Here is a 22992-nt window from a genome sequence, read left to right as displayed (position 1 = left end):
AAATTTTGAAGCAAATTAATTGCCTCGACGGTTAAGGTGTGAACTAAGGCATGTGCGAGTGATTTTTTCCAGGGAAAATAAATTCTTGTGTGCATAAAAAAGGCAGGGAAGAGAGCAGCACTCTTGGAAATGGACCTGTAGCGTTTAATTTATGTGCATGCGAGGGGCAATTAATTCCATTTAAACGGCCGTCGTAAATCAATCGGGGACAATCGCGGCGGGCCAATTGATGTGGGTTCATTCCTCTGTTCGTTAGACCGCACGATTGAGCGAGATGCGGCGGCGTCAGATCAAATTCTAATAATGACAATAACTGCCGCCGCACTTGATGTGATACTCTCGGCCGAGGATCGAGTGCAATTTTATAATTTTGTTCGTTAAATTCGGAGCCTGTGTAGGTCCAAAATTTTTTACAATCAATATAATTATGATAATATTTATTTATAGAGCTCTTAATTTATAGTTTGTAGTTTATTTAATTATTAATATTTTATTAATTTATTGATGTTTTATGGAATTTATTTTTTTCTAATCTTAATATTAATATAGAAAAAATTTAAACAGTTAGTTCAACTAAACATAAAAAAATGTTAAAATTGTGAACAAAATTAATTAATTAAATAATGTCAAAATCAAGCTGCAACAAAATATAAAATGATATTTATTTTATATATCTAAGTTTTCATTATCAACTTTTATTTTATTTCAAATTCATGAAAGTTCTGTTGGAATTGGTGAAACTTTCTGTGCTGGGCAGGAAATTTAGCTTCCACCGACTGGCCACACAAAGAAGTCGCTCGGCCACAAAATGATAATCAATGGAAATCCCCGTTTTCGTTTGAACACATTCAAAGGTCAGCGCAGGTGCATCCATAATTGACTTGGCCTGCTGGTCAAACACTCGAGAATTCCGTGTGCGGTGAAAAATTGATGCTGGCCGACGACAAAAGCCAGGACATTATGCATGCGCCGAAAGAAATGCATTCCGAAGAAGCGCAGGGCGAACGAAGCACTAGTTTTCGACTTATTAATGCGACCGACCGCCTTTCAAAAGCAAAGCCTGACGTGATGTATGTTAATTAACATTTAAACATAATGACAAAGCTCTGCTTTGCTGCGACTAAACTTTGCCCATCTATTACGCGGCTCACAGAGTTGACAAACCTGCTCGGCAGTGGCGGAATCAGCCTCATAATGACACAACAAGTACTTCCTCAATCGTGTGAAGGAGGAAATATTTTCAAATAGGAAAAAATATTATTAAAAAAAAAAAAAACTATGGAAATTTGTTCAAGATGATTGAATTTATTTTTAAAGTAATTTTAATTTAATTTTATAAGATTTAAAGTGAATTAAAAGTTTAAGACCATTTAAATTACAAGGAAAAACACTTATATAATTTAAGCCTCTATCAAAATTCAATTTTTTTTTCAATTAATATGATCAACTGCCAAGGAAATTTGTCCAGATTAGTTTTTTGTGGCTTTGGTTTACAGATTATTCGTGGTAACTGATAAATACGGCTATCATTATCCATTGAAAAGTTGTGGTTCGCACTGATAATTAATATCAAAGAAGGTTTCCTTCTCGGCAATTAATTCCTTTCTGAAATAAAATTGAGCCCATTAATTTGAGTAAATAAAATTAACTCAGTATTGACACAAGTTTTGGAAAAATGTATTTAATTTAATGCCAGGTTTGCCCCTGGCTTTCCAATCTATAGTCCTCATTGCTCTGCGCGCATCATCACAACAAATATGGCGCATCTCTTTTCCAGCACGCACACTTATTTCACATGCAAGAAGAAGCCCAGCGCGAGAAAATCAAGTCGCGCAAAACTAATTTGTAATCTAAACTTGGCAGCGCGCGAGTGTCGAAAGCACTCGTCGCATCCCTGCTCGATCCCCGCCCAGTTCACTTTTAAATTGCGTAATTCCAGAAGCCGCGCGCGCGCCTCGAATTGTTTCCTTAATTCTTTTCCCCGTGTTTTTCTTCATTGCTCTTTAGTCTGTGCGGCGACAAATAATGATTTTTATTGCGCCCGCGAGAGAGGCAGGCAGAGACGCGGGTAACCTTGCCCGGGGCCTCTCCATTAGCAGATAATGAATGCGCCTTACACACGACCTGGCTCATCCGTACCTGCCGGACATTCTCCTCCTCCCCCTCCGCAGCACCTACGCCGAGCCAGTTTCCTTACCTTGCACAAGAACAACAGAAATTTCCATTCCAACAATCAATACAAAACACGTCAATCCCGGAAAATGAAATTTGAAGTCCTGATTTTTTTTTATGAACTAAAATGATACCAAAATGAGTAATTTGTCCTGAGAAATAATTAATATTTATGCTGTTTTTAATTTTGTATTAATTTAAATTACCATAAATTATTTTCTGATAAAAAAATTATAATTTTTTAATTTAAGTAAAGTCATATTCCAAATTAACAGGGCTGTGAAATTTAGTCCACTTCTGTTAATTTTTTACTGAGCTTCTTGCAATCAAATTTAAACGATTAATACTTTATTTTTGCATTTTCTACAATTCTCACGATTTTCAGATTATTATTTCAGAGATAAGAGATCTATAATAAATAAAATAAAAAGTCATTTTGTTATTGACTAACTTCTCTGTTGAGAAATGAATAAAAAAAAAATCAGTTCAATTTGATAGCAAAGTAAGTCTGCAAATGCATTTAATTACCAAAAAAAAAAACTGGAAAATAGTATAGGACTTTTATTTTAGCCTAGGACTCTTAATTTTCCAACATCAAAGTCTAATTCTTATTCGAAACGCTTATTCGGTTGTAAATTATCAATTTGCTTTGAATTTGCGAAAAAATGCTGATTGTGTGTTGCTGGATTTTGGCGTGTTGCAGAATTCGATCCGGCACAACCTGTCGCTGCACAACCGGTTCATGCGGGTGCAGAACGAGGGCACGGGCAAGTCGTCGTGGTGGATGATCAACCCGGACGCGAAGCCGGGCAAAAGCGCGCGGCGCCGCGCCACTTCGATGGAGACGTCCAAGTTCGAGAAGCGGCGCGGCCGCGTCAAGAAGAAGGTGGAGGCGCTGCGCAACGGCCTCGACGCCACCCCCAGCCCCAGCTCGAGCGTCTCCGAGGGCCTCGACCTCTTCCCCGACTCGCCCATCCACCCCGGCTTCCAGCTCAGCCCCGAGTTCCGGCCGCGCGCCTCCTCCAACGCCTCCTCCTGCGGACGCCTCTCGCCCATCCCGGCCGTCGAGTCCGACTCGCAACTCGCCTGGAGCCCCCAAGAGAGTGGTCAGTACACCAATTTTTATTTCTAACAAATTTCAACAAATTCCAAATAGGTTCAAAACTGTATTTGATTAATTTATTTTTATTGTAATGAAGAATCTCAATTTTAGATTAAAATTAGCATAATCAATTTTGCATATTTTCCATCAATTAAATAGCTTAAAAAGTGATCGCATTGGTTGACAAATATACTTTTATTAAAGTTTCATATTGATTATAATTGAAATTATAAATAAAACTTTTTTTTTTTAATTTTCAATGTAAATTTACTATTGGCTTGTTTTTTTTTTTTTTATTAATAATTTGCGTTTTATTTTGTAGGAGATGTGGTTGGCAAGTACAGTCCGAGCATGCAGTACGAGAGCAGGTACGGCCCGGAGCAGCTCGCCGGCAACCTGGCCGAGGGGATGAAGCTGAGCGACGTGTACAACCTGGGCCACCACCAACAGCACCTGCAGCCCACGACATATCCGCCGCCGCCGCCACCCTACGAGTTCCACAGACGCTACCCTGAGAGTGGGTGTCTCTTGCACCGACACCAGGCGTGCACCTGCAACCTTTACAACATCAAAAAAGAGGTCAGTCTGCTTTTCAATTTTAAGAAATTCACCTTCTTGTGTTAAATTTTTTCAATTAAAGTCTCTAAAAACGGGGAAATTGTCATTTTGATGCCAAAAAAGTTGTTTTAGTCTGACAGATTTTAAACAATTCGCAAAGATCTTCTGCCAGAATTTATTTTGAAGTGAATTTAAAAAAAAAAATCAAATCTCTTTATGAAACTTCATATTGATGTGAATGTGTCTCCCTAACTTTCTAAACCTGATGTTGTTGTTTCATCTTGCAAAGCAAAAACAATTTTTTTTACAATATTTTTGCCATTTAAAACAAAATAATTCACCAGCTGAATATCTGACACTTTGACCAAATTCGGGAAAACACCCTCAGTGGAGACGGCGCAGTCCTATAATGAAAACACGTTTATTGCCCTGCTCCTGATATTGAAAAATAAAGTGCATGCGGCTCTTTTGAATCTATTTTTCGCTTTAAAGATGCACTCTTAGGGGATGAGATTGGCATCCCTGATTGAAAATGAACAAATATTGTTGGGGCGGATCTATTTTTTTCTAATGCGGACAAGCCATAAATATATAAAAATTACGCAACAAGTTTTCTATAGAATTTGTTTTTTTATTTTTAGAAAAGTAAAGGAAGGAAGTTAAAAAGATGTTTTTGCCTTAAAAAGTTTTCCCGCATCTGGAATCTGGACAACAACAGATCTTTGTTTCAAAAGGTGTTAAAATTCGCCATGATAATAACAAATTTTTTTGTCTTAAAAAATATTATTGAACTTTTAAGGGAAAAAAATGAAGTGCCTCGACTTCTTTGAAAATCAGTTTTAGGAAAAACCAAACAAATTCAAGAAACTGACAAAAATTGTGAAACAAAATCGATTTGGGTATTTAAAAATGGAATGATTAGCTTTATTATTCTTGGGAATTTCTACCTTCCTTGCACGTTTTATTGTCGCGTTCGCAGGTTTTACCTGGGCGCGCGCCGCAGTGGCGACGGCGGCGGAATCATTGATGATGGTTTTATTGCACCCTGATTTTTTTACACGCCACGTCGGTTGCATAGAAACTGAGATTAATCTTTAAAGACTTTTTACTCAAAAACTTCTTTAGCTGATAAACTGCTTTTGCAAAAAAACGGCCCAATTTTGATGGTATATAATTTTCTCTGTTCGTAGATCTCATAAGAAAATTTGAATTTGTCGGGAAGACTGAATTTTTTAAATTTAACAAGTAATTTTATAAAAAATATTTTTCAACCAAAATTTATAAAAATTTCACCAAATCACTTTTCAATCAGCCAAATTAAGATGAAAAAATCAAATCAATAGGTCAGTAAAAAACTTAAACTGATCAAATTGGGAGAAATTTTTCAACAAATTATTATTTGTTTCTTAAAAATTGTGATAATACTTTGATTGAAACAAGGATGAGGGAAACGAGAAACTCGTATCTTCTGTTGAGTGCAGAGAAATGAGAAGATTTATAAATAGCGCGGACGGCTCATTGTAATGTACCGAGTGTGCAATAAGGTGGCGTTTCATGTGCCAAGCTGCACAAAGAGATAGAGCAGCAGGCATAGGTGCGCGCGCGGCGACTACAAGGAAGGATTGGCGCGATGAAGAAATTTTTGAGGCCGGTCACCTTGGTGGTCAACGCGGCTGCAGCTCTCGTGCGATGCTGAAGTGCATCGCCTGCTGCAGAAGTGAGAGCAGCTTCGACCTTGTCCCGAATTTGCGGCGAGGAAATGCACTTCAGCGGCCAATCCTGGCCTTGCCTCCCTGCATATCCCTGAGAGTGCACCTGAGAAAGGTGAAAATTGTTGTGCCCCGCCGATTAGAGCGCGCACGCTAAATTAGAGGCCCTCGCCAAATTAGAGCCGACTTGCTACCTGAATTCAGCACCACAACTTTTATTTATTTGTCCGCGATGTGGCCGGTTATCACCCGCGTTAAAAGCAGCTGTTTTTGTTTAAATAATACGGACGTGACGAGCCGCAAAAATTATTCAAAATGCAAAAGAAATTTTCTAAAAAAATATTTAAATTCCATGCAAATTTGAGTAGCTTAATTAAAAGAATTTTATTTCTTTTATTTAGTTGAAACTTCAAATTTTAATATAAAAATAGATTTAAATTTACTCAATTAGTAAATAGAGATTTTAGAACCTAAAGTGTTACTTTAAATGTTTTATTTGGGCTGAGTTAATATTAACAATAATTTATATTTTTAATTTTTTCCCCATAAACATCAATCAGTCAAAAACGGAGGGAAAGTATTTCTTGAACAGATAAAAATCTAAATTTAGCATATTTTTTGCTTACAAAATGAACTAAAAGAAGCCAATTAAACGGTAAAAACATTTTCCCACCTCTTTTGGTTCCAACAAATTAAAATTAGTGACCGATTTTGGTTATTTTGTCTTCCCGAATTGAAAAGTGAGCGCACGGCATGTACATATTTGTTGTGTGGGACGTTGTTTATTTATCGTTAGCCGGCGAATTTGCTAGCGTGTGCGTGTTATTATTTTTGCCGTCGCAAAAGAGGCGTGCTCTGTGAGCCAAGAGTAATTTCTTATGAAGTATCATTTTAACAAGCCCTTCCTTGTACGAACACTTATTCCGGCGAACTGCCTCCCACTTTGCACAAATAAGGGATGCGGTGGAGAGTCTAGACGAGCATCGAAGAAATCGTCCCGAGACAACATCCGAGGTGACGTTTCGCACCTCCGGCTCGGGGTGGGAGTTTCCGCACCTGTCGCAACCGCTGAACGGCACTGACAGCCCAAATTAACAGGGTGTAAACCAAATCTTACAATTGCGCATTGGATTACCATTTTTATCCTTTGTGAGATGTAATAAGAACTATTTTAGATTTTAATTGATTGGTTGAAAAAGTGTCTTATATGAGAGAATCAAATCTAGCAGCGATTCTTGAGAAGGGATTCTCGAGAAGCGATTCTCTCATTATTCGGATCCACCTTTCTGTTCCTAATAAGGTGATTTAATGCCAGTTTAAAATGAGTTTTAATTAGTCTTTTTATATTAAATCTGGAATTTAAAAAATTAAAATTAAGGATCTCGTTCATTCTCTTACGTTTTTTCAAAGGCAAGGAACAGAAACATTGCCTAAATTTACTGGATTTTAATAGTTTTTAATTATTTAAGGCACAGAAAGATAATAAAGAACAATTTTCTTAGTTAAAATAAATAAATAATCTGGATTAACATTTAAAATTGATCAAAATGACAAACTTCTCTGCCCTATATTTCAGGTTAGTGGATTTTATTTCAATATCAGATCGAAATCAAACTCAGTATTTTGCTTCTTCAGTTGAACTAATTTTTCAACTTGTCTTATTTTGAAAATTATTTTTTAATTGGAAAATTTGTGATTGGCAGCCTTTGACGCCGCCGTACGTGTCCCCGGGCGAGGCGTCGCCGGAGCAGGCGGCGGTTCAGCAACAACAATTGTCCGGAGGATTCGTGCGGGCGACGGTGCAGAACGTGGAGATGCGCGAGACGAGCGGCGGCCGGACGACGCCGACGCCGTCGCAGATGATGGGCCAGCTGATGGGGGCGCTCAACAACCACACCAACAGCGCCATCCTGGACGACCTGAATTTGAACATCGAGCCGCTGGACGGCGGTTTCGACTGCAACGTGGACGAGGTGATTCGCCACGAGCTCAACATGGACGGCAACCTCGAGTTCAACTTCTCGTCGCACCAGCACCAGCACCACCCGCACCTCCACCAGCTCCACCACCTGCACCACCTACAGCACCTTCAGCATCTTCAGCCGCAGCTCGAGGCGCCGCCCCCGCCCAACCAGCAGGGCGTCGTCTACACGCCGGCCGTCACCTCCGGACACTCGTGGGTCCACTAAGCAGGTTCGTGCTTGCATCTTTTCATTCAAAATTTATTTCGTTACAAATTTGGTTCCAATTTAAATTTATTTTAAAATAAAGTAGTTTTTGATTTATTCAAATTTTCATTGGGTCAAAGGATTGTGTAGATATTTAATTATTCGACTGCAGTGAACACTTCTCCATTTTATTCAAAAATTTTTTTTACTTCGAAAAAGTTGTAAATGTTTTTGAAATAAAATTAACGTGGATTCCAAAACTCGGCGAGAAAATCACAGCTTGAAAAACAAATTAAAACGTTATAAAATTTTAAAGAAAATAATGACTTGCTGTGTCTTCTTTGGAAACATTTATAAATAAAATTAAGTATTTTAAGTTTAATTCTTCAAAGAAGTCATTTCAAGTCCATCTTTTCCCAAAAATAGTCATTCTATAAAATAAAATTTCTGGAAATTCACCACGAAATTTAATTTATATTTTATTTGAATTTAGCAAAAATTAAAATATATTCTCTACAAAGGAAATTATTTATATCCAATCAATAAAAATAATAAGTAACGCGGATAGAATAGATAATGATCTATAATTATACAGCCACGGGTCTGTTTAAAAAGCAATTCCAATTTTGGCTTTAGCATTGATCTTGACGTGCGTTAAAAGCGGTTGCCCTTCTTGGTTCTGCGTCGCCGCGTGTGAATTTCGGCTGCATAATAATATATAATTCGAATGCACTTGGATGAGGAGAGAGAGAATGCATTCGAGGCAGAGCGAACGGTGCAGCCAAATTTAGTGGGCCAAGGCTGCGTGTTGTTGCATATTATGCAGCGCAGAGCTAGAAACGGCCCAACTCGACACACAAAAAAAAAAGAAAGAATCGGTGGGTTCCAAGGATCCCGGTGGAATTAATCGTGGCTTTGTTTTAATTCGACGAGAGACGTGTGTTGGAAAAGTAATTAATTGGGCTGCACGTAAATGTCATCGCGCAACAAACCAAAATTTTGGTTAAGGTGAACATCATTCTTGTTAGTTTTGTGTTGAAATAATAAAGATTGGATAGAATTAACTTTGGTTGAGGAAAAAACTTGCAAGGATATAATTTTCTTATAAATAAGAAAAAGAAATTTTTAAATGTAAAATATGAAAAAAAGAAAATTATTTTCAGTTTTTCATCGAATTACATTTTGAAAAAAAAATGCACTTGACAAGACAATTTGAAATTAAATCTGGTATGAAAATTGCGTGCGCGGTACCGAATAAAAAGGCTCTGCCGAGAATGTCACACTCTTGATTTTTTGTGCGCATAAATTAGTGTTGAGCATCAGCGCGGCTGTCACTTGGGTAAAGCGGCTTGGTTTTATATATTAATAAAAATAATAAAATATTCTGGCTAGAATGCGGTGGCGGCGGCGGCGGCGTCGTCGGAGGCTGACAAGTGGATAATGATGATGAGATGCTCTTTCTCTGTCCGACAATTAATCTTAACCGGCACCCCTTTTAGCCGAACAGAGCAATCGGGAAAAAGTTGTAAACACCCATTCAAATAGAAAATTATTATTTCACCCCGTCAAGTGTGAAGAGAAGACGAAGAAGCCGCAGAGAAAATAACATGATAGATTTTGATAATACGCTCGCGGCAGAATTATTTTTTCGTCGTCATCGTGTTTACCATTTTTTTTCAGACAATTTTCAGGAAATTAAAACTCTGATTTAAAAATTAATGTGTGACGCGTCTTTGAAATTTTGGATAATTCGATTATGTCAGCAGCCGACGCGCTCTGCATACATTTCGGCAGCGCGCCTGTCAACCAGATTACACCGCACATCAATTTGCATTGACACAAGACTAAATACTCGGTCGAGGGGGCGCGAAATATGAATTTTAAGAAGGCAAGAGAGATGCCGTCGTGTCTTCCGAGTGTAAAGACGTACAACATGATAATGCGTGCTAAGGGCTGAAACATAATTTTACCCTCGACTTGCCGTCCAATGTGAATTTGATCAGACTGGCAATCAGGAAAAAAATTAAGTAAATAAATTGATTAATAATTTGATGTTATTTGCAACAAATTTCAAAATTAATAATTTTCTAAGGAACTTATTGAGATTTTTATTATTTTAATCACTAAATTTTATTATTATAGTACTTTAAATAAACTATTTTGAAATTAAAAGAGCAAAATTTACCAATAAAAGCTGCTAAAAGCATTTAATATAATATGAAAGGAAAACATATTGTGCTTCATATCGGACGTTTCCTAAAAAAATTCATTTTCCCTATTCTCCTACTTTCCTGCTAGATTTTGTTTGCATCAATTTCCGTTCTGCATTTGAATTGCACCTGCATAAGCAAGAATCGCTTCTCTTTTTTCCGATACTTTTGGAGGCCAGAGGGTAAACGGCGAGGGTGGTTTCAGCCCCGTTTTTCCGCTGCAGCCAGCCCGTCTGGCTGTGGAGCATCCATACAGTAATTCCATTATGGGCAAACTTGGGAAGAACTCGGGGCCGCCGCCGCCTCCAAGATTTACGGAGAAGAATGTGGCGTTTTAAGGGAGGCTGCGTGGGAACTCTCGGGGTGCAGCGTCGGGTCCACTGGCGTCGCGATAGAGATAGCGCCGGCGATATATTTCGGACTTTCTTTATTCATTCGGAATTAGCCACGACTTTTTTCCTTGTTTTCTTATCTGCAATTATACGTGGAGGTGCATTCGTTTGCCGCCGCCGGATTTATGATGCGACTCGTCGTTTATGCTTTTTATTGGTGCGTATATCGAGAGAGAGAAAGAGAGAAAAGAGCTGCCGCCGCCGCCGCCGATTGCTCCTCGTATAATAAAGTATGGGCAAAGTTGCGAGAAAAATTTTGCAGCGAGAGAGAGGCTGCTTTTTACTATCTACATCACTTGTGCGCCCAGCGTGCCGATTTATGGTCTCGCACCAATTCTGATAATGAAATGAACAGTCCGAGCGTGGCACGAATTGCACAAAGAACAAAAAAGCGCACCCCCTTTCAACCTAATTTTGGAGAAAGCAGATAAAAGTCAATTAACCATTTCAATTGTATTTATAGCCATGCAAATTAATAATACCAAAAATAAATGTAAAAAAAATTTTTTCATTTTGATTACTCTACGCAAATTTTATATAACAATTCTTTCTCTAATTAATATAAAATGTTTTCATCAAATTTTCCCCTAATGATTTCAAGCTATTCCTTACAATTATATCTTTTTGAGTTGATTGGCATCATAGAAATTGAATTACAATTACTGAAATTTTAATTATTTTTTATTCAGAAGATTTAAGAAGGATCATTCTTAAAAATGGCACCATTATATTTGTATTATTATTATGAGTGATTATTTTTCATTTTGTTGTTGAAATTATTTGGATGCAATTTTTAGTTAACTGAAAATTATCTAATTTTGAAATAATATCAATACACGCTAATTGCATCAGATTTAAATTTTCCATTGTTATTAAAAGATTTGTTAATTTGTTCTTGATTTGTTGAGAATAAATTTCAATTTGTTGTTTATTAACAATTAACATTAAATCCAAAGATTCCTCTTGAAAATGAACGCAGACATGAATCAAGAATCAGATCTGACTTTATGGGGGGAGCAGCAGCTTAATTTTCTATTAGCAAAAGTGGCCGTTGCAAGAAAAGTATCTACAACTCCTTTTGCTTTTGCTTCTTCCCTTTCGATAGTACATAGCCAGTGTTTACATAGTCGCGAGTACATAAAAATATGTAAGAAAAGCGGCGAGGGCTGTTTGCGGGATGACTGGGCAAAAATCTCTCGCAGGTCTATCGAGAGAGCAGCGATTGTGAGAGGAAGAAGGGGGCGAATTTTGAATTATATTAGGGGGCTGAGCGCGCTCTTGTCTGCAGCGATATACTTTGCTAGTCGGGCCCGTGCGTGAATGGTTTACGGCGCCTGTACACAGGAGGCGCCGGCGCCAACCTTTGCAAGCGGCGCCCACACCCACCCTCGTTTCGGGCACGCTGCCAATTTTTGCCGAAAAGCACACACGCGGACGCCAGGCAGCTTCCCCAGCCACGGACTGAGACGTACCAAAAATCAAAATGCAAATATTTAGAATAAAATCAACTTTTTTTTTTCAAATTTTTCTATAATTCAACATAAGTCAAAATTATTATTTTTTTTAATTATTTTGATTAAAAATTTAGAACTACAGTTTTTCCAATTAGCTCTGGTTTTACTTAATTCAACAATAAAATTTAGCATAGAATCATCTATTTCCAGTAAAACTAAGAATTCTCCTAAAAATAATGTCAATATCTTTTAAAATTCTTACAATGTTTATCAATCTATAAAATATGAGATAAAGTTGCAAAAATTAATTGATTTTGCCTAATTCTTTTCTTATAATTTTTAAGCAATTTTACTTTTTTACTCACTTTGTTCCAGATTTCAGGAAATTATTTCAGCCTAATTGACTGAGGCTTCCAGTCCGGACCTGCCGAGTCCATTGCGAAGTAGCTCACTTTGGCCGGCATATACAATAAAATAATTCGAAAAGAAAGTCACTCGCTGACTCGGTCCAGGCAGATTATCAGGGCGGATTTTTATGCCACGAGAGGGGTAAAGTGTATAAAGCGAGCTCGTGAAATCTATGCTAATTTGCGGTGCCGTGTCGAATAAAGGGAAAGAAAATGTGAGCGATGAGACTTTCCCTCTCTTTTACTCACTGACTCACTTTTCCACTTTAACTACGCATCGATTTGTGTGATGCCCGAATAAAGAAAGACGTAAAAAAAAAGAAGAAGCAAAACTCACTCGTCTCTCTCGGCTGCGTGTATTTTATTTTCTTTTATTTCTCCCGAGTCTAGACTAATTTTTAAGCCGGCTTCCTCTCTTCCAAGCGAAATGTACACATATTTCTCTCCATTCGTCCGCACGACTTCCGACTTTCCCAAGTATGCAAATCGCCCACGACTGATTCAAATTTAATGCAAACGCACAAGTCAAAAAAGCTGTATCATGCATTATTTTTTGTCTTTTGGCAAAGGTCGCAAATGAAGGTGGCAAAAATTTCTTGAATATATCAAGTGGGAAAGGCTTATTTTGTCAAATTATCATCAATTTATTGTGACAATGGATCTTTTTGATTCAATGGGAGACTTAGGGCATCCTTAATTGGAATTTATAAAAAATAAATGTTTAAATTATTGCCATTTCTTTTAATTTTTAAGCTATTTCAATGATTTTGGTGGCATATTTACAGAATTTTAGTATTTATTTTATTTGAAATAATTATAGCTATATAAAGTCAATTGTAGTTTAAAAATATTATAGACTCTTAAGAAAATTATTCTATTTTTACGCCAAATACTTGATTTGAAATTGCTTTAAATTTAAGGCAAAATAAGTATTAAATTTTCATTAAATTTGATTTTATATCAATAGAATTTAAATATAAACTTCTTTCTGGGAATTATTAAATTAAAAGTCGCGTTTTTATGATAAAAAGAGACTTCATTTTTCACAAAATTTATTCACAAATTCTTTCTGTTATTGTTGCAGGTCGAGGTGCAACGAGATGCAAAAGGCGCCGTTTGATTTTTGGTTCCGACGGAAGCGAAAAAGACATGCGCGGCGATCACGCAAACACACGTGTTGGTAAATGTTGTGTACGTTTGTAGGCCGAGGGAGTTGATTGACAACCTTATTTAAGTTTAAAGAAGTAGATGTTGAAGTGACTTTTACTACCTAATCCATTTTGTTTCCTTATACGCCGATTAATCGCAGCAATTTCGTGTGTGTGTCATGTAAAAAAAATTATGTGTTCGCCAATTCCGGGAACAGTTCCGGAGATTGATTAAATTTAGAGAGAAAATTAAGCTGGTTAAGGATTAAGAGAAGAAAACTGTCGTGATGCGTTGGTTTGTTCAGATTGTAAATCAACGGCATCGCCGCAGTGTTAATTCTTTTTCGAAAGCTATCGCACATAGTTGGTTAGTGTCGCCTTTTATCTTTGTTGAAATGGTCATTGTTGGTGCCTCTGCGATTAAATTAGAGAGCCTGGGATTGATTGAGAATTAAAACGGGCGAGTTTTCTGGTCGCAGGCTCACTCGTGTATTTTAGTGTTGCTGTTGAGCTCATCAAGTGTAATTATTACTAATTAGAAATTAACATGTGTAAAATGTGGACAGATCATTTTATATGGATATTTAATTATATTGTAATGCTACCTCATATTCACAACAAACACACACACACTATACATGTGCATATATAAATTAATTGTACATTTATCTGTAAAATATAAATGCAAGGAATTTGAATGGTCATCGTTGAAACTCTGCTAAAATCATCGCAACTGTGGGAAATTTTAAGATCAATTTCTTATTTTATTGTATAAATAATTTCTATATATTTATCAAATTGAGAAGCAAAAATGTGATTGGGTCCTATGAATAATTTCTAAATGTTTTAATTGCAAATTTGGAATTCTTTTTAATTGGGAAAATTCTGAAGTGAATTAATGGATCGAGTATAAAAACTTATGAACATTTGTTTGTCCTTAAGAATTAGTCAGTTTGTGACTAATTCGCAGGTGCAAAGTCACATTGGCTTATGTAAAAATTTGAAGTAAAAAAATTATAGTCTTATTAAATTAACTGTGCATATTCTAATGTATAAAGTTGAAGATTAGGAGACCCTGAGTGATTGACCAATGCGAAAGAAAAATCAGCTTGTTTTTTTTTGTCTGCCAATAATAATTTTTAGTTTGCAATTCAACAAGAAACAAAGAACCTAAACTTACAGAGGGGAGTCGCCCCGGTACAAATTTTCCCCTACATAAGTTTTACCTGTGAACGTTTACCTATCTATCTATAAATAATACAAAACATCCACACAAAACAGTCGCGTCTAATCATGAATGTGCCATAAATGGAGCGAGCCACGTGAGAGGAGGTGATGATTTTTTTTTCGTTAATTTTAATTAATATATATTTTGATTTTAATCAATGTCGATTATGCAAAGAAGCGAATTTGTTCCTGTCGGTTTTAAGAAGAAGAATAGAGAGTGCGTGCCATTTTTCCATTTGAGAGTTGAGAAAGTGCTGATTTTAAGATCGATTGTTGACCAAACGTGAGAAATATAACATATTATTATTCTGCACATTTTTGACATCTGCGAAACGACCCTATTGAATGCGCAATTGATATAAAAAGGGGAATATAATTGTGCGTTGCTAATGTTCAAAAAGTGGATTGAAAGAATTTGTGTCGTCTGTGTAGAATTTTGTTGAATTTTATAAACATAAAAAATGTGTCCTCTTGATTTGCCAAAGAGTGTGTCGCACCGTATAATTATTACAAAACGTGAAAAATGATCTGTTTGAACAACAGTCGCTGTACGTTTGCTGTAAATTTCCGGGGAATCGTATGAGTGTGTTTACGAGAAAATGAAATGTAGTGCAAAATGTGGGTCGGCAGATGTTGGAAACCACTCTGAAAATCAGCAGTTACTAAGAAATAAAAACCAATGGAATATATTATATGATGCAAAAAGAGAGTTGCGTTTCATTTCTTGCAAAAAAACCTGGAAATTTGTTATAAAAAATAAATCTGGAGGCGGCGCTTCTTACAAAGTTCGCCCGCTCAAACATTTAATTAAAAATTCGATTTGGGAGGCGCTGACGCTTCACAAGCTTAAGCAAACAAGGGGATAAGATGAAGTGGGTGCAGGTGATAATCCAAGATTTTCCGGAAAATTTAAAATAAATCATCAAAACTGATATTGACTTTCAAAGACAATATATTTTTGAAAAAAATTGTATTTAAGATTAAAATAAAAATATCTTTTTAATTAAAAGTTTAAATATTTAATTTAAAAAATATGCTAATTAAGGCTCCAAAAGAGATTTCATTAATATAAATCTTTTTTAATTTCTCATCCTTTTTTACTGTCAGGAAAATCAGATTTAACAAACAATGGGAAAAATTGCATGTTCTGGTGCTTCCGGCGAGGGCGCCAGCTGCCGCTCACCCACGCGTAACCAAACAAACGACCCCTTCAAAAAGCACCCTCGACGCATACCAGTGTTTGAATCGGGGGCGGCAGTTTGCACAAACCAAGCTTTCAATGAACTAGGTCCATAAGTTTGGTTTTTCTTTAAAACTTTTCTTCAGTTCGTAAAAAAATTAAGGTAATTCATGGTGTTTTTCTTGGAACTAATATGAAAAATTGATTGTTTTCATCTCTCGTAAAATTAAACATTTGCTCAGAGATCAAAGTTTCTTAGGTAAATTTAATTAATATGCTGAGCTCGATGAGAATGGACGACGACGACCTGTACAGCGGTTATGGGGCGTCTTCTCCGTACGACCCGCAGTATCAGGAAGACATTCTGCACAAAATGCTGACGGGAAACGGGCAAATCCCGAAGCAAGCAATGGCCATGCCCATGCGGCTTGGAACTGGTGTAAATATAAATTCAAAACTAAAATTATTTTGAATTAAAACAATTAAAAAAATAGTATCGCGAAGGCAGCACGATGCACTTGAAGTCGGCTCTGGCGACCCGAAGGTTGACCACGGCCTCTTCGGGGACGGCGAGGCCCATGACGGCGGTTCGAGGGGCCGGCTACACCTCGGGCAAAAGCAAACTCGACTCTTTCAGCCAGGCCACGGCGGGTCCATCACCAACAACGGCAAAGGAAGAAACGTCAGTTGAACATTTTACTAAAATTACAAATTAAAAAAAGAGGGAAATTATTAATTTAGTAATTTTTAACAAAATTAATTAATAGAGTATTTTCAACAATTGCGGAGGTAAATTAATGCTTAAGAAGAACCTATTATTTGATCTGAAATTGATTTTCAAAGAAGACTATCACTTTAATATGAATATAAATTTTTCTCCTCAATATAATCTCAAAATAATACATAAGTACTTTTTTTACTTTCATTATCAGTCTCTAATTATTAATTTCCATAGATCCGCCGAAGAAAAAATAAAAAAGATGGAGTTGAAAATAATGAGTTTGGTCGAGAGTTCGTACAAAGTGCAGAAAACCGACAAAAGACTCGCGTTGGAAAAGGCCAAGGAAGCGTCTTCGAAAGAACGCACGCTGGCCCGAATGCAAGAGCAGACCGGGTTCACCGAAAACAGAAACGTCGACCTGACTTTCTCTGTGCGCATAAAAATCAAACTAAAATTTCAATTTTTTCCTAATAATTTGTCTCAGGTTCTGTTCAACCTGGCGCAGCAGTACGAGTCGTGCGGGCTGCTGCAGGAGGCCCTAAACGTGTACCAGGCGATCACCAAGAATCGCGTTTTCAGCAACGCGAGCCGCCTGAAAATCAACATGGGCAACATTCACGCGCGGCTCGGCCAATTCCAACGCGCCGTCAAGTTGTATCGAATGGCCCTGGACCAGGTTCCGAGCGCCCACAAAGACCTGCGGCTCAAAATCATGCACAACATCGGTTTGCTCTTCGTCAAAATGGGCCAGTATCAGGACGCGTGCATGAGTTTCGAGTTCATCATGCAAGAAAAACCTAATTTCAAAACAGGTTTATATGAAAATTTATTAAGCAAGAGCTCATTCAATTCATTTAGGCTTGCACATGGCGATTTGCTACATGGTTGTGAAAGACGTGGAAAAACTGCGCCGCAGTTTCCGCCTCTTGCTGGAAGTGAATTTGGACATCGACGACGAAGAGAAATACGCGACCTCTAACGTAATTATTTTTGTTTTAAATTTATATTTTGAAAACTTATTCAAATTGAGCAGGATGAAATCGGGTCGAATCTGTATTTGGAGGGGATTCGAAACGACGAGCTGCGGAAAGTTGAAAGGGAAATGCAGCAGCAGGCGGAAAAGAGCATCCTTTCCGCAGTCAAACTGGTCGCACGCGTTTTGGACGACGGATTCAGCTGGTACGAATTTATTTGTTTTTAATTCCGAGAATCACGCAGGAAGTGTTGAAATCTATGACGCTCTAGTTGAATGAATAAAATTCAGGTGCATCGAGACTCTGAAAGGGTCCAACTACAGCAATTTGGCCGGCGAGCTGGAGGTGAACCAGGCGAACGTGTTCCTCAGGCAAAGGGACATTCCGTCGGCGATGGCCAGTTTCCACGCGTTGACGGAATCGCCCAAGACCGCGAGTGCGGCGGCCACCAACCTATCTTTCCTCTCCTATTTGGCAAGTTTTGTTTCCCAACAGCCCCTTGATATTCGAGATTTATGCAACGGGGCTCACGTCGATGCCGAGCTGGTTGCATAATTTCCTATTTCACTTTTGAAATGGGCAATCGGGTGATTGATTGTGGGGAAATCTTTTCTTAAAAATAACCCTTATTAATTAGGTAAAAATTTAGGGAAATCATTAATTAAAAAATTTAAAAGCTAATTATAATCAAATTGATTGAGCAATTATTTTAATTTAATTATTTACATGATTAAATGATAATAAAAAATTTTCAGCAAGGCGATATTTCGGGTGCCGAAGAATGGGCCGAGAAGGCGCGGCAAACGGACTCTTACAACGCGGACGCATTCGTCAACCTTGGCTCGTGTGCGTTTGCCCACGGCGAATTCGACAAGGCGCGCTCCTACTTCATGTGCGCCCTCGAAAATGACCCGTCGTGTTTCTGTGCGCTCTTCAACCTTGGTGAGAGGTCACGCACTTTTGCTCGGCCGCATCCACGCCCTTCACTTTTGTGCACCCAAATGCACTTCTTTTGTCACGCTTGCATTTTTCACCTTGGCTGCCTTTTCGCCTGTCAGGATCTTAACAAATGACATGCGCAAGTTTAGCCCAATTTTTTATATTGCTTTTCGTTTTACGGTCAAAGTCGTTTCATTGAGAAATTATAAAAAATATAAAAAACATTTCGTAATTTGAAAAACAATTCACAGAAAATGGGTGGTTTTAAATAAATTAAAGAATAATTAACATGTATGTTCAAATTAAAATTTGGATTCTTAGAATCACCTAAAATCACCAAATATTTATATAATATATATTGCCTTTTTTATTTTTAATTATCTCTAATTTTTATTTATTTCGTCCTGAAATTTGGATATTTATTTTTTCAGGTTTGACCCACAAACGTCAGGGCAACCTGGAGGACGCGCTGGAGAGTTTCCTCAAGTTGCACAGCATCGTTGGAACGGAGCCGCAGGTTTTGTACCACATCGCCAATTTGCAGGAGTTGTTGGGCGACTTCGAGCAGGCCAACGAGTGGTACCAGCAGCTCTTGGGCTACGTCCCCACCGACCCTGGGATTCTGCAAAAGGTCGGCGACCTGCACGTCAGCGACAGGCAGCAGGCCTTCCAGTTCTACTTTGACGTGAGTGCAGAATGTAAATCATTTAAAATTTGCTTGAAAATCAAAATTTATATTCCTGGTTAACTTTTAAAAACGTAAAATTTCTTCCTAAATGAAAATTGATTAAATAAAAGAGTTATTTTAAAAAAGGACCATTAAAAGTTTCAAATTTACATAAAAATGTTTCAAGTAAAGTTTCTTATTAAACCTAATCTCTTGATTGTTCAAGTAAAATTAAATTATAGATTAATTTTTTCCCCTAATATTGATGATAAAACGTAGCATTTCAAGTAAATAAGGCAAAAAATTTCAAAAGAAAATTTCTAAAATCCAGTTAGGAAAAACAACAAAAGCCTCAAATAATGTCGTTTTCCTCTCTCCTTGAATCAGCATGAAACAATTTTTGCAAAGATATCCGTCAGAATTTATATTGGAGAAATTTTTTAAGTTTTATTGCTTACAAAATTTTAAATCGTCAAAATTTGCAAAATTGTAATTTCACCAAGAATTTTATTAATTTTTTTTTATAAATTTTTTTAATTGAATTTCAGTCGTCGCGGTTCTACCCGAGCAGCCTGAGTGCGATCGAATGGCTGGGCGCGTACTACGCCGAGATGCAGGTGCCCGAGAAGGCGATTCAGCATTACGAAAGGGCCGTCCTGGCGCAACCGACGGAGCCGCGGTGGCCGCTGCTAATTGCCTCGTGTCTGCGGCGCGGCGGCAACCACCAGGAGGCCCTGCGCCACTATCAAGCTGTGCTCCACAAGTTCCCCGATAACCTCGAGTGTGAGTCATATTCACATTTTTGGAAAATTGCAATAATTTTTTTTTTTTGGCAGGTTTGCGCTTCTTGATTCGCATTTGCACCGATCTCGGCATGAAGACCGAACTGGCCGAGTACGCGAAAATGCTGAAAAAGGCCGAAAAGGCGCGCATGGTCAAAGAGAGGATTGATAGCAGCAGACCAGGTGGGCCCATAATTAGCATTCCTAATTGCTTCGCCTTGAAAAAAGGAAACAAAGGCTTTTTTAGCAAAAATCCAAAGAAAATATATTTAACAAGTCATTTTTTGTTTAATTTTATATAAAATTAATAATTAGATTTTCTTTCTTAAAGTAACGATGGAAGTGATTTTGTTTTAAAGATTTTTTGATAAGCAACTTTGAATTCAATTACATGATTTTAAACTTAAAATTTCTACTGAAGTTTGTAAATTTGTTTAATAAATAAAACAAAAGATATGGAAAAAAAATTACGAGAGTTCAAGAAAAACTCTCAATAGTCAATGATTCAAATTATAAAAAGTATGTAAATAATTTACAATTCACTGCAAAAATGTCCAATTCAATTAAATTTCACTTATTTTGAATTAGAATTACACAATAAGCAAAGAATTCATTTTGAAGCAAAGTAAAATAAATTTTTTATATGTTAAAATAGTTTCCTAATCCTATGAATACCCATTTTATCACAAAAAGGATAAATTTAGAAATTAAAATAAATTTTAAGTATTTTTTTAAGCAAATTCAAGTAAAATTAAAAAAAAAATCAATTTTAAAAGTTTGCATCATCTCTAAATTAAGGACAAATTTTACATCTCTTATAATAAAATTTATCTGTAAATAGGATCCAGGAAAAGTGTGGGATCGTCCCGAGGAGGCTCTGCTGCCAGCTTGGCTGGGTTCAACGACCAAACCAACAAAGCCATGCCTTCGACGAGCACTCATTACCCAATTCAGGACCACTCTTGTAAATGAATCGTCTTCGTTCAAACAGTCAACATTTATATTTATTTGAAATTACTTTCAGCAGCGACGAGGCCACATACTTCGGGTAGAAATATAGCAGACGACATTTTAGACGAGGACATTGAAAACGATTTGCTACCAGAATAAGAAGAAGGAACGTTGATGAAATGCTTCAAATTTCTGACTCGCAAAATACACACATTCATAATTACATAATATTACTTTATCATAAATTGCTTTTTGGTCCTGCATTCAGTCTTGCTTAATTTTTCAATTGCGTATGAATTTGTTAATATTTGGATGATTCAAGCAGATTTTAAAAATTAAAAAACAAAAATCATCACTAAAACTGATATAAGTTTTGAATTCAAATTTTCAACTCAAATGTCTTCGTGCAAAATATTCCTGATGTGTTGGACAATTAAATTAATTGCCACCGTGTTTTCGCCGCCCCTCGGAATAATCACATCAGCGTACTTCATGGTGGGCAGGCAAAATTCCTCAAAGGCCGGCTTCACAAATCTATAAAATTTTACATTTAATCAGATGAAAAAAAGAACAAACTTTTGCAAAATTGACCTGGTGTACTGATTGATGACAGTGTCCAGGTCTCTCTTTCTTTCTTTAATGTCCCTCATGATTCTCCGAGCCAACCTTGTGTCTGCGTCCGTGTCCACGAAGAGCTTCAGTTGAAATAAGTTTCTTAGTTCGGGGAAATAGAAGATGAGAATTCCTTCGACTAGGATCACGTCAGAAGGGTGAATAGTCACCATTTCACCGCCTAAATTGAAACAAAATTTATTATATAATTCAGATATTATCACATTAAACAGAAATCTCTCTAAATCTAACTGTTGCTCGGAGAGTTTTAGTCCAATTAATTAGAAATATTCAGATTATAAAACTCTATTTAAACGTTTTGATTTAATTATTTTGACATGCCAGAGTGCTTGGTGTAGTCGTACTGGGGGATCTGGCAACTCTTTCCCTGCAGCAGGCTGGTCAGCGTCTTGAGCATGAGTTCGCTGTCGAAGGCGTCCGGGTGGTCAAAGTTGAAGTTGCCCTTGTTGGCCTTGGCCAGGTCGGCCTCGCTCAGCTCCCTGTAAAAACTGTCCTGGCAGATGCACGTGACGTGTTTCTGCGCCGCCTCCTCGGCCAGCCGTTCCATGATGCGTCGACACACCGTCGTCTTCCCGGACGCCGTCCCTCCGGACACGCCGATCAGGAAGGGCTGGTTCGGCCGACGACGATAATCGCCGAAGCCGTTGTCCCCAGGCAAGCTCATTTCTTTTTGTAATCAAAAAATCAAATTATTTCTTCTCCAATTAAAACTATAATTTAAAATCTGCTCACCTTCGAATCTTCTAAGACGGAAGAGCTTGTTTTCAACAATGAAAAATTGTGGCGCACATTTGTCGTGTTTTGATTTGATTTATCTGGAAATCAACAAAACGTCATACTCAGATTAGGAATTGCCAACCAAATAAAAAATGATTCGTAGTAAATCACGTAGATTTATGCAAATTTTGAATAAATTGAAGTAAAATTTGATATTTCATTAATTAACATTACTCTTGAATCTTATTAAACGCTTTAAAATTCGTTAGTAAAACATTTTCATAAATCTCTCTAATATTGTTATGTTGGCAAAAGCAATGATAAGCACAGAAGAAAAAGCCAATCAGATTCGTGACGTCAGTGAAGGGAGGGGTGAAAGTAGGACGTTCAAATTTCGATGGCGGCTAAGAGAGGGAACCACTTGGTCTGCAAAACCACAGACTTGGATATTATTCAACTCTGTTTTGATGTGTAAAACTTTTCAGAATTTGCGGTTTGCGGGAACAATTTGGATTCGGCTTGTCGAGATAATCATGTGGAAATTTAAGTTCAGTTAAGGAATTTCATTGAAAACAAATTGAGCTAAAATTTAAATAAAAAGTACCCAATAATAGTTTTATATCTGTTATATTTTTTACATTTTTGACTTGCCCATAGCTTAATTAATTTATAGCTTTGATAATATTAGTTATTTAGTTAAGAATTTTAAAAAAAAATATCTTAAGAAAATTTGAAATTTCCTCAACCGTTCAGCTTCTTATTTCATTTTGAAAAAACTTAAAGTTTCAAATGAATGCAAATATTATTCTGTAAAAATATTTGCATCAGTGAATTTTTCGGTCTAGACGAAGGGTCCAGAAGCTTTAATTGAAACCTCTGGT

The 22992-nt window shown here is 37.1% G+C and overlaps 3 protein-coding genes across 6 annotated transcripts in view; 2 read left to right on the top strand and 1 right to left on the bottom strand.

The window, feature by feature from the left end:
- The window catches only part of LOC132193848 (forkhead box protein O), a 47208-nt gene extending 31960 nt beyond the window's left edge, over positions 1-15248 (top strand). Inside the window, exons 2-5 of the mRNA XM_059614770.1 lie at positions 2876-3278; positions 3597-3853; positions 7245-7734; positions 13257-15248. Of these exons, the coding sequence (XP_059470753.1) occupies positions 2876-3278; positions 3597-3853; positions 7245-7730 (1146 nt within the window). The 3' untranslated portion in view covers positions 7731-7734; positions 13257-15248. The remainder of the gene's footprint in view (positions 1-2875; positions 3279-3596; positions 3854-7244; positions 7735-13256) is intronic.
- Positions 15249-15816: 568 nt separating this feature from the next.
- On the top strand, positions 15817-21217 carry LOC132193789 (intraflagellar transport protein 88 homolog). Of its 4 annotated transcripts, XM_059614676.1 has the most exons (14): positions 15817-15890; positions 15987-16166; positions 16222-16409; positions 16683-16878; positions 16933-17260; positions 17307-17428; positions 17482-17627; positions 17713-17896; positions 18178-18364; positions 18793-19046; positions 19577-19811; positions 19865-19993; positions 20652-20774; positions 20835-21217. In XM_059614676.1, the coding sequence occupies exons 2-14, from the start codon at positions 16002-16004 to the stop codon at positions 20918-20920; spliced, it is 2343 nt and encodes a 780-aa protein (XP_059470659.1). In that variant the 5' UTR covers positions 15817-15890; positions 15987-16001; the 3' UTR covers positions 20921-21217. The 4 variants fall into 4 exon arrangements, with proteins under 4 accessions (XP_059470659.1, XP_059470658.1, XP_059470661.1 ...); XM_059614675.1 differs by having other exon boundaries at positions 15851-16166; XM_059614677.1 differs by having other exon boundaries at positions 15852-16166; positions 20838-21217.
- LOC132193790 (uridine-cytidine kinase 2-B-like) lies at positions 20772-22265 on the bottom strand. Its single transcript, XM_059614679.1, has 4 exons — positions 22127-22265; positions 21716-22060; positions 21353-21554; positions 20772-21295 (listed from the first exon to the last, which is right to left on the bottom strand). Exons 2-4 carry the CDS (start codon positions 22056-22058, stop codon positions 21154-21156), a joined length of 687 nt encoding a protein of 228 aa, XP_059470662.1. The 5' UTR covers positions 22059-22060; positions 22127-22265; the 3' UTR covers positions 20772-21153.
- Positions 22266-22992: the final 727 nt, after the last annotated feature.

Source organism: Neocloeon triangulifer, unplaced genomic scaffold (assembly GCF_031216515.1).
Source record: "Neocloeon triangulifer isolate White Clay Creek 2 clone unplaced genomic scaffold, ASM3121651v1 ptg000005l, whole genome shotgun sequence".
Taxonomy (NCBI): Eukaryota; Metazoa; Arthropoda; class Insecta; order Ephemeroptera; family Baetidae; genus Neocloeon; species Neocloeon triangulifer.
This window is presented reverse-complemented; position numbering and strand designations above follow the sequence as displayed.